The sequence below is a fragment of the Beta vulgaris genome, chromosome 3 (genome assembly GCF_026745355.1).
Source record: "Beta vulgaris subsp. vulgaris cultivar EL10 chromosome 3, EL10.2, whole genome shotgun sequence".
Lineage (NCBI taxonomy): Eukaryota > Viridiplantae > Streptophyta > Magnoliopsida > Caryophyllales > Amaranthaceae > Beta > Beta vulgaris.
In genome coordinates, this window is record NC_079204.1 from 6,637,577 (window position 1) to 6,648,152 (window position 10,576).

Sequence of the window (10,576 nt, forward strand, 5' to 3'; positions counted from 1 at the left end):
TAGTTTTCGATATCCAACAATGGCACATACGAGTTACGACTTGGTCTCGTTTAGGAAAAGAACAATAATGCTAGTTTGCAATATAATTCAAAAGTGTTCAATAATATAATATTAGTAACTCTAAAATTATAACACCTTAAACTAACACAAAGTGGTAAAAGTTTGACAAGATCATCGAATCAAATTTCACTAGCAATTTTGTGGGAGTGAGGTTTTCTTTACCGTCTTATTTACCTTCTACAAAATTTAACCTACAAACCTAATAATTATACATGATATAAATAGAAGTACCAGTTTCATAGAATTTTTCATCTTACTTACAAAAAATTTTCAACCCAAATACATAATTTTAAATACTTTCTCCGTCTTTTTTTAGTTGTTATATTTGCCAAATATTTCTAGTTTTGGTATGTGTTATCCACATATTATTTACGTTTATACCCTTATTTTTTTCTTGATCAGACAAAAAACTATTTTGTACTTATTCTACTTTTTAATGGTCCAACATGTTTTCTTGATCTGTGCGTTAAAAGTAAATATAATACTTTTTTCATTTCATAATAAGTGAAACACTTTTCTAAAAAAAAAGGCTTTCATATAAAAAAGAGAAGTGTTTCATTTATTACGGAACCGGGAAATAAACAAAAAGACGGAGGAGTATTGTTTTAAGAGAAGCAACAGGAAAGGTGACACGAACGAGCTGAAGTGTCGCCAAGGAGTACGGCAATATAGTAACTGCAGTTGTTGAACATTTTACACGTATCTTTCTCGCACTTCCTAAAACACATGCACTCATGACACATACCTACAAAATTCCTTCTTCCAAGGTTTATTATTATCATCAATTCCTTCAAATAAGTTGTCCCTCAATTTTGGAATTTAGTTTGTTAGTACTAGAATATAATCTGGTAAATGTTCTTTTTGGTAAGAAAGTCAAAATCTTTTAGGTTCGAAAGAAATTAAAGAAGTTAGAGTGAAGGAATAACAATATTAAGATGAGCAACAAAGTGACAGTGAGTGCAAGTAGTAATGGTGGTAGTAGTGGTAAGTTTGAGAAAAGGTCTATGATGGATGAGATTAGAAGCTTCGAGAAAGATGGTTTCTTTGATTTAGGCCATCCTCTCCTTAATCGTATTACTCATAGCTTTATCAAAGTTGCTGGGGTATACATTATTTATTTTCTATGTTCCTTTCCTAATTTATGTTTATCCATTTATGCTCAAATATGATACTTTTTTCGTTTTAAAGTTCGTTTTAAAATAAATGAAATGCTTCATTTCATTTATTTTGGAATGGAGATTTGGATTCGAACTTGTGATCTATCATTTATAACATCTCAATCTTAACTACTAGGCCAAGACATCCGTGGTTCCCACTAGGTCAACGTGGTTCCATGCATGTTGTTGAGCTAGATGTAATTGAAAGTTTGATGTTAGTTTCACTTTGGTATGTATATTTGTATGCTTCTATGTGATTAGGATTATTAAGGCTTGGCTCGCTTGGTAAGAATCCTTAATTAAGTGAGGGTGCTTTGAGTTGATTTCTTACCTTTTGCACTACTTCTAAGTGCCTAACCTTCAAATACTGAAGCTAAGAAGCTGAGAGGGTTCAAGTTTTGTCTATTCATTCTCCTTAGTCCTTAGTTATGGTCAAGTTAGAGTTTAGATGATGTAAAACTCAAAAGTGATTTAGGTTTCATTTGGTTGGATGTAAATTCAATGTAAAATGATTTTTCATGTAAAATATTTTACAATGGAAAATTTAAATGCAAAATTAATTTTCTTTTGTTTGGTTTGATGTAAAAAAAGTTATGGAAAAGAGACGAATAAAAAGAGAAGGGAGAGGATGGATAAGAGGATAGTAAAAGGTTGTTAAAAAAAAGGGAGGAAAATGTCTTTTTTTTTTAAAAAAATGAAAATGAATTTCACTTAAAGCTCCCAAAATTTTGTTTTACACTCCTTATCAAACCAAACAACGAAAAATGAAAGAAAAAAGAAAACTTAGTTTCATGAAAAATATTTTACACCCCTATTAAACAGAGCCTTAATGAAAAAGAAATGAAGTATATATCAAAATTTGTTACACCATTTGACATTTGAGAACTATTCATCAATCAGTTTTGATAATTATCGCCCTCGTATAAGAAAAAACAAAGTTAGGTGAGGTGTTAAATTTTCTCCATGCGAGGATTCTAATTATCAACTTTTGTACATTTTCACATATATACAATTAGAGATTAACGGTCAAAAAAACGTCTTGGTATACGTGAAAAAGCAAATTGTACAACTAGTATTAGTTTAGTGATTCACTTGTTGGTGGGTGTTACTTATCTTATGTTTCCCCTTCTAGCTTAAGGACTACCTATATCATTGTTCAATTTTTTTTTACCATCATGTGAAGGCACAAGTAAAATATGAGTGGCAAACTAAGTTTTAATTAGCCTAGGAGGTTATTTATAAAAGTTTGTGCCATGAAATTTGGAATGCAAGTGACCATGATCATCTTACTAACTCTATTATCTTTTTTCTGTTGATTTTGTGTGCGTAGATTGGAGCTATCCAGGCTGTATCTCGTGAAGCTTATTTTACTGCAATTGATGGTAAATTTTCTCCTCCATGCATTCTTCATTCATTCAGATCATGGAACAAAATACTATAAAGAAGGTCAACTAGTAGATTATAGATTAAAGGATTATCAATTAGTGCTACTTCTTATATGTAAATTGATAACTGATCTGATATTAATATGGACTTTTCCAATATCCTATCCGAAATTATGTAGTATTTACCAAAATGCAAGGATTTAGCTACTAATTCGACAGTTTTGATCATCCTTGATCTATTATATAATTTACATGAACGTTGTATTAAGAAATGGACGTTGTAATATACTAAATACATTAAGATGATCTAGTTCACAAACGACTCCAATTTTGTTCGCTGATTAACAGTAACATTTTAAATGTCAAAGAAGCCACACATCATCAACAGTTTCAAGAATTACAATAATGGGTGAGACATACTGGTGTCATATGATATGTTACACTTGAGCAGAACTCACATGTGAGTTTGTCTCATATAGAAGAAGGGAGGGGATGATGACTAATTACATATAATTAGCTTGGTAGGCTACTTTGGTTCTAGAACAAACTCGATTGGACTTGTATGCGGATAGTCTCTTTGGCAAGGAAAGGAATCCATTGAAAATTTATCATATACTACACTACATACTACCTCCGTTTCAAATTAATCTACACACTTTGCCCTGGCCTAGAGTTTTATTAAAGATAATAACTTGAGACTTTCTAGTAATAGGGTACACAAAAATACTTGGATATAACATTAGCTCTTCTGCCACTTGTTTTGGGGGTGTTGCACTCTAGGCCTATAACGGTAGTGGTTATTATATTTATCGCTACAACATTAAAAAAAGAGCTATGCTTGTTACATGTTTAACTTGAACTGAACACGATACTTTTGAACCAGGTGTTGGGATTGATTCAGGTAGCGCAAATGGTAATGGTGCCAAGAGACGTAACACATTTTCAGATCTTAGAGGTATTTACATTCTCAATGTAATCCATTGCAATGGTTACTCCGTTTTCTGGGATGATCATTTATAAAATAAGAAGTCTTTCGAAAAGTTTGTGATACTTAAGAATAGTGGTGGATTCAAAAAAATTATCACACTTTGTTTAGATTTGAAGGGTATTCCAAAGTTTGTTTCTTTCGTCTTTATTCTCGACTTGCAACTAGGGGTGAAAGTTATTCGGATAAAATCCAAAATCCAATTCAATCCAATCCGAATTACTAATTCGGATCAGATTCGGCTGTGTTCGGATTGGATTCAGATTGAGATTTTTTGAAAAATTGGATTTTCGGATCGGATTGGATTGAGGGTAATTGGATCCAAAAATCCAATATAACTGAATAGTAATATGCCTTGTTCTATGTATCTGAATGGACTTAAGTGCTTAACTTATTTTTTTTATATTAAAAAACCTACTCCATAGCCCAATACAAATAGCACTTCAACCCTTCCCCTAAAGTACTACTCCCTCTGTTTCACAATATAAGGCACGCACGAAGTTCGAGGTCGAACTTTGACCGTTAATTACTCTCAATATATGTTGATAAAAAAATTTAAAAAATAATATTGTTATAGTATTTTTCAAGACGAATCCAACGGTATAATTTTTATAATTTTTATTTATCGTATTTGAGAGATATTTGTGGTCAAAGCAAATTTTCGTAAAGCGTGAATGTCTTATATTTTGAAACAGAGGGAGTAATTGCACTTAATTCCTCATTTTCTCAATCTACTAGGCAGCAGTTGTGCAAAATTTATTTCATCGAAAAACTAGAATTTTAAAAAAAAAAAACGGATTTTCAGATCGGATCCAATCTAGAGTATGAAAATTTGGATTGGATTGAATCGGATTCAAACTCTAATTGGTTTGGATTCGGATTGAAAAATTGAAATCCAAATTTAATTTGGATCGGATTGGATTAGGCTCTAATCCAAACCGCACCGAACTTTCACCCCTACTTGCAACCAGAAGTTTTATGATAAATTGGCATGTCAACGGATTTGCCATTTGTCAGTCGATAAATGCACAACCTAAAATCCTTTATTTTTACTCGTTTTGTTAACTAATACAATGACATCTTTCAGTGTGTACAGTTTTTATAACTGACAGTAAACACTTATCTTATGGTTGTATATTCCGTGTGCAGGGGAGACCAGCAGAAAGTCGGTTGAAGCCTTGGTAATTGTTCTAGCGCCCTTTCATTTTCGTATGATCTTACGTGTGGCAAGCCAATGAAGAAAGGATACTATATATCCATGCAATGGACATATTGTTCTTACTGATTGTGTGAGACTGACATAGATGTTCATGTGCCAGATGAAAGCAAGATCTTAACTATCTGTTTTTTTATGGTGGTAATAACTAACAATAGTGAATTTTAGAGCAATATTGGAAAGGAAATCCCTGTTGGTTTCCATAATACCCATAATATGCTTGTCCACCCTATAAACATATACTTCCCAATATAATCGACTAACCGTTACTATCAATTACAATGTTGGAAGGTGTTAATGATAACTCTGATGAAAAGCACATGATTGGTAATACATTCTTATGAAATTACACTGATAAATTCGCTGTCGTCACGAAACAGGCCGTAATCCTAAAGGACTCATGAGGGGTACTCTTATTGACCAAAAGAAGAATCTATTGCGTAGTGTAAAAAAATTTCATCTGCGTAAGCTTATTACACTGACTACTTAACTTAGTCTTGTTATAAAATGTTTTCAGGTTAAACATACAGGCAAAGAGTCCTTTCAGTGGGGTAAGTTATGCTCTCTACTATGGGTAACATGTAAAGAACGATGTCATATTGTGTCTGCAGACTGCAGTAGTTAAATGTTACTAATCTAATTTTAGTTCCTCCTCATTATCTTATATAGCCTAATATAGATTCCTGATTGCTTCGAAAGCATTCCACATGATTAAATGGCTCATGAGCAAAAGCTGAATTGTGCAGGATTGGCCGCTGGGGTGTTCTCGGGTTTAACTTATGGATTGAAGGAGGCTCGTGGTTATCACGATTGGGTAAATATGGCACACTTTTAGTGTCTTCTTTCATCTTCCCTTTATTGTAACACTTCGATTCTGTTGCGATCTCAACTGTCCGTTGTATATTCGTGTTCATGTAGAAAAACAGTGCTGTAGCCGGAGCATTGACAGGCATGACGCTCGCACTTACATCAGAAGATACAACCCATGAACAAGTTGTGCAATCTGCAATCACAGGAGCAGCTATTGCTACTGCAGCCAATATGCTTACAGGGACTTTCTAAGAGTAGGAATTGGACCTTTTGCAATTATTTTGCACTCCCAACTTTTTACTTATGTCTAATGTTGATATTTGTTGGTTTACTCTTTTATGTACGAAAGAGATAGTAGCTATGTAGTGATTGTTTTGCCTTTGATGTTGGATAGTTTCTTCTCGGATTTCGAGAAAACCGACATGTGAAATAGGAGGTAGAAGACCAAACTACTAAAAATCCTCTCATATTTGATTAGTGAACATGGCTGTTTTAAACATTTAGGAGGTTCTATTTAATCTTAGGATTGGGCACTTGGTGGTTTTTTTTTTTTTTTTTTTTTTGCAACTTAAATGATTAAAAAAAGGTTTATAATATTACAGTTATATATTTATCCTGCAAATTGAAGAATTAAAACTTCAAATTCATCTGAAACTGTATGTAACAATTAACAACTCAGTATAAAACCACTAATGTTTTACTTTAAAAGATAATAATAATTTTTCATTTCACTCTAAAACGGTACAACAGAAAAGAAGATTTATGTGATGAAGTAGGTAAATTTATAAACTAGTGAACTTGTGGCAAGCAAATTATTCAATTCTTGTTAGACAAATATGTACTCCCAGTACCTAAAGAATTAAAAAAAAAGAGCAAGGGAATAAATGGTTGGGAAATGAGTTAAATGCTCAGACTTTACGAAAATACGATAAAACTTGCAAAAAGTAACAAGACATGTTGGGGAGATGAGTCAAGAAAAACCATAAAGACTTGCAAGAAGTATATAAGACATGCTGGGGAGATGAGTCGAACTCGTGTGCTCGAACTTCATTGTTGGAATATTGAACTCAGAGACTTAACTGTGCCAACATTTGTAGTTGAATTGTTTTAGCGCCACAAGTATTTTTTTTTGTTTTCCAAATGTTGGGGATCCAGGAAGTTCGGGATCCTTGTGCTATTGGGCAGTTTGCACGGCCTAATAGTCGGGTCTATTAGTTAATATTCCAAATTGCATGTGTTAGAAGTGAATCGCGTATCGAATCAAGTCTAAAGATTGGGATCACGGTAGAATAATCTTATATTGCTGCGATTTTTTTCTTTAACGGTTAGGTTTGTATGTACGTTGAGGCGTTGCGCAAATCACTATGAGAGGAAACTATTATGAAATAGAAATATTTGTGGGGATATATGTTATATGGCCACAGAATTGACAGAACTCAAGCGGTGCCACGTGGCGCTCTCCCTAGTGAGTTTTAGTCCATGTAATCCATGTACAATAAAAAATTAGAAATTGCATAGTATAGGTTTTGATCCCATGACCTCAAGTTCATGTACTAAAGTTTTAACTACTGGACCAAGTTGTATTTAGTGTTATAATATCAAAGTACACTATTAATAAATGAAAAATTTTCTTACCCGGAACATAGTCCGGGCCTAATAACTAGTTACCAATTAAGACCCGTTTGATAAAAAGTGATAAATGATGGGAATGATAGTTATAATTACACACAAAATCTCACTGACTTTATCATATACACTGATATGGAGGCATACTGTATAATCCTATATTTTGTTCAATTATCACACAAAATCTCACTTACTTTAAACAACGCTTCCTCAAGTCCAGAACCCTCCTCCCCTCAAAAAAAAAAAAAAAAAAAAAAAAAAAAAAGTCTAGAACCCCACTTACTTTACCTTTCACAGTTTCACTCCAAATTCCGACCTTCAGCTGCTAGTGAACAGCCAGTGTAAAACCCCCAAAAATTAGGGCAACGAGTTTTCTCCATTCTCCAGAAATTTCCCCTCTTTTTTCTCTATACCATCAAATTCGAGCTTGCTGCATTATTCAAGATGAGTACAATGAAATTTTGCCGCGAATGGTCAGAATCTATTTTTTTTTTCATCTGTTCTTTACTTGCAATCTTTACATTAGCTAATAAATTTAACAATTGATCAATTTGAACAATTTTCTGGGTTAGTTTTTAAGGACCAAATTTCTGGGTTTTTTAATATATAATTTATTATGTTGTTGTTTTGATGTTCTGGATTTTGTGTGTTATAATTGAACAGCAACAATATTTTGTACCCAAAAGAGGAGAGAGAACAGAAAATTCTTCTTTACGCTTGTCGAAACTGCGACCACGAGGTTTCATCTCTTTCTCTTTCAACTCTATTGTTAGTTTTGTTGGTTATATCTGGATTTTTTTTAGGGTTTTAGTTGTAGTCGTTGATTTTTGATGGTATATCTGAATGTTGAAAAATGATAATTAAAGTTGGTAGTATTGTAATTGGGTTTTACATTAATTGTTTAAAAAAAAAGCTCAATTTTCATGTAATAAGATATTTGATTTATGATTTGGGATTTCATACCAGTAAACTTGCTTATGGAAGAGTAGAAGGGTTGGAACTTGGATAATGGGATGTGGGCAACTGTATTGCTCCTGTTTGAAATGGCATTGACGTCGTATTACTTTATAAAGGATGTCAAGAAGAGGATTGTTTCTAGATCTCCGAAGTTTTTGGAGAAATAGTAATATCGTGCTTCCTAGTGTGATTGTATTTTGTTTTGAATTGAAAGGCATTTAGGTGGGATTACCTTTATCTTTCAAATTCTTGTGGTGAACTTCCCATGTTGATGAAATAACATGCCTGTACATTGGTTTATCTCATGGATGAAGTGATTGTTTTGTGTAAATCGTGGTCTTATACATGAATCATTTTTTGGGTGCTGTCTTTGATGTATGAACTCAGTACCTCTTCATCTGAGACATCTAGAAGTTGCTTCTTTTTGGGTAGATTTTCGTTCTACTCATAGTTATATACTTATATGTTTATTACTTTATCGTATCTTTGAGTTTGTGTTACTAATGTGAAAGGTTACTAATACCTCACAATGGTGTCATGCGAGAGCCACTCTCTGGATCTAGTTATGAACCTAGGAGTTTCCATGATGAATTGCTATAAGAGTTTCGGATTAGAGAATTATGGTTTTCATCTCTCCACCTTTCTTGCTGGCCCTTTTTTGGCTTGATTGTCAGCCTTTTTGTACCGCAGGGGAGGGGGGGGGGTGTGGTGGTTGATGGTTCTCTTTTTTTCCCAATGAGTTAGTAGTAAAGTGCTTTTAAGAAATGCTCGACATCTTTTGACCATATGAAACAGTAATTACATTTTTTTTACCCTGTGAGTGAATTATTAGCCCATGCTTATGATGAGGGGATTCATTCAAGGAGTAGTAGGGTCTGAAATAATGTGGTGGTTAATAGGTGGAGATAGTGGTACTTGAAGGAATAGGTAGCATAGCAGAATCATTTCTCTATCCTGAACACCATCACCCTCACCCATTCACAACATCTTAATTTTTTCCGCTCCAAGCATACCTTTATGATAGAAAGATGATTTTTTTTTGTAGCATGCCTACTTTTTCCAAATCTATGAGTTATATACTTCCTCCGTTTCTTTTTACTCGCTACACTTTCCATTATGGGAAGTTTCACATTACTTGCTATACTTCTTTTTTGGGCAATAAACTCTCTATCTCTCTCCTCCCACATGAGTCCCTTTTCTTTTTACTCTCTACCTCTCTCTTCTCCGAAAATTGCCTAGGAGTCCGTGAAATGAGAAGTGTAGCGAGTAAAAAGAAACGGAGGAAATATATAGCTGTTTTCCTAACTCCTCTCGTTGGTGGGTTGCTTTATGTAGGAGATGGCTGATAACAATTGTGTATACAGAAATGAGATACATCATGCTGTTGGAGAGCGTACTCAGGTCTTACAAGATGTAGCTGCTGATCCAACTCTTCCCCGTACTAAGTCTGTCCGATGTACTCAATGCAATCATGGAGAGGCTGTCTTTTTCCAGGTGAACTTCAAACTATTGTTTTATCGCTTGCAAGTAAATGTATTACACTCTTATTACAAGCACTATGACTATCCTTAATATGGAACGGGTTTGGTTCCTTTCTAAACTGTGAATGATACACTGTTGTAGCCTATAGCTGGGGAGAACAACTTTTTTTAAATAAAAAAAAGGTTGAGAAGTTGAGTGCATGCTGAGAATATCTAAATTGGAGTTTTTTCAAATTCTGTCATGTTTTTTTGGCTTTTAGAATTGAATTTATATGAGATTTCGAACTGATTGTCTTGACCGGCTAGCTGTTTTTGAATGAAGTTCTTAACTTAGAGCTTGTTTTTCTCTGAATATAGTTTACTACTACATTTCAGTAACGAACATTTGAAATTTCTTTTCTTGTGTCTAATACATTTCACATGGGGCTAATTCAGGCAACATCTAGAGGAGAGGAAGGTATGACATTGTTCTTCGTCTGCTGCAACCCAAGCTGCGGTCATCGCTGGAGAGATTGATCAATATCTCATCTTATGCTAATGTTTTCTGCCCTGACCAATTGTTCCCGATATGTATATTTGAAAACCAAGAGCAGAACTAATTTTGTTGGTCTTATGATTTAGCAACATGAAGCTGTAACGTGGCTCTGTGTTCCGTAACATAGTTCTTGCTGGTACACTTTTTAATTGACCTCGTTAATTGGCATCGATTAAACAGTAGAAACCCATGTTTATCGTACCAACCTATGGAGTAATGAATTTAGTGAATCCATCAAGTGTGTTTGTGCAAAGTCGAATTAAGGTAGAAATGTTCACTTATTAATGAAACAATGTTGAGGGACTCATTTGATCTACGTCTAATATAATAAACTCTGTGAACCGGAGCTGCACTTGGCTTGTTA

General features: G+C 33.9%; 2 protein-coding genes across 3 annotated transcripts; both read left to right on the forward strand.

Annotated features, from left to right (window-relative positions):
• Window positions 1-833: 833 nt before the first annotated feature.
• Window positions 834-9,690, forward strand: LOC104888410 (outer envelope pore protein 16-2, chloroplastic). Of its 2 annotated transcripts, XR_007272418.1 has the most exons (9): window positions 834-1,163; window positions 2,548-2,599; window positions 3,486-3,557; window positions 4,737-4,768; window positions 5,321-5,354; window positions 5,550-5,617; window positions 5,722-5,867; window positions 7,903-7,978; window positions 9,561-9,690. XR_007272418.1 is itself a non-coding variant. In XM_010673374.3 (7 exons), exons 1-7 carry the CDS (start codon window positions 996-998, stop codon window positions 5,863-5,865), a joined length of 570 nt encoding a protein of 189 aa, XP_010671676.1. In that variant the 5' UTR covers window positions 834-995; the 3' UTR covers window positions 5,866-6,146. The 2 variants fall into 2 exon arrangements, 1 of the variants encoding a protein (XP_010671676.1); XM_010673374.3 differs by lacking the exons at window positions 7,903-7,978; window positions 9,561-9,690 and having other exon boundaries at window positions 5,722-6,146.
• On the forward strand, window positions 6,251-10,576 carry LOC104888412 (DNA-directed RNA polymerases II, IV and V subunit 9A). Its single transcript, XM_010673375.4, has 4 exons — window positions 6,251-7,712; window positions 7,903-7,978; window positions 9,532-9,690; window positions 10,113-10,576. The coding sequence occupies exons 1-4, from the start codon at window positions 7,684-7,686 to the stop codon at window positions 10,191-10,193; spliced, it is 345 nt and encodes a 114-aa protein (XP_010671677.1). The 5' UTR covers window positions 6,251-7,683; the 3' UTR covers window positions 10,194-10,576.

Bases quoted from the DNA above. Each gene is read 5' to 3' on its own strand.
- LOC104888410 (XM_010673374.3), top strand. From the start codon at position 996: ATGAGCAACAAAGTGACAGTGAGTGCAAGTAGTAATGGTGGTAGTAGT. The intron at 1,164-2,547 runs GTATACATTATT...TTGTGTGCGTAG, and splicing joins GCTTTATCAAAGTTGCTGGG to ATTGGAGCTATCCAGGCTGT. The intron at 5,618-5,721 runs GTAAATATGGCA...GTGTTCATGTAG, and splicing joins CTCGTGGTTATCACGATTGG to AAAAACAGTGCTGTAGCCGG.
- LOC104888412 (XM_010673375.4), top strand. From the start codon at position 7,684: ATGAGTACAATGAAATTTTGCCGCGAATG. The intron at 7,713-7,902 runs GTCAGAATCTAT...ATAATTGAACAG, and splicing joins ATGAAATTTTGCCGCGAATG to CAACAATATTTTGTACCCAA. The intron at 7,979-9,531 runs GTTTCATCTCTT...TGCTTTATGTAG, and splicing joins GTCGAAACTGCGACCACGAG to GAGATGGCTGATAACAATTG.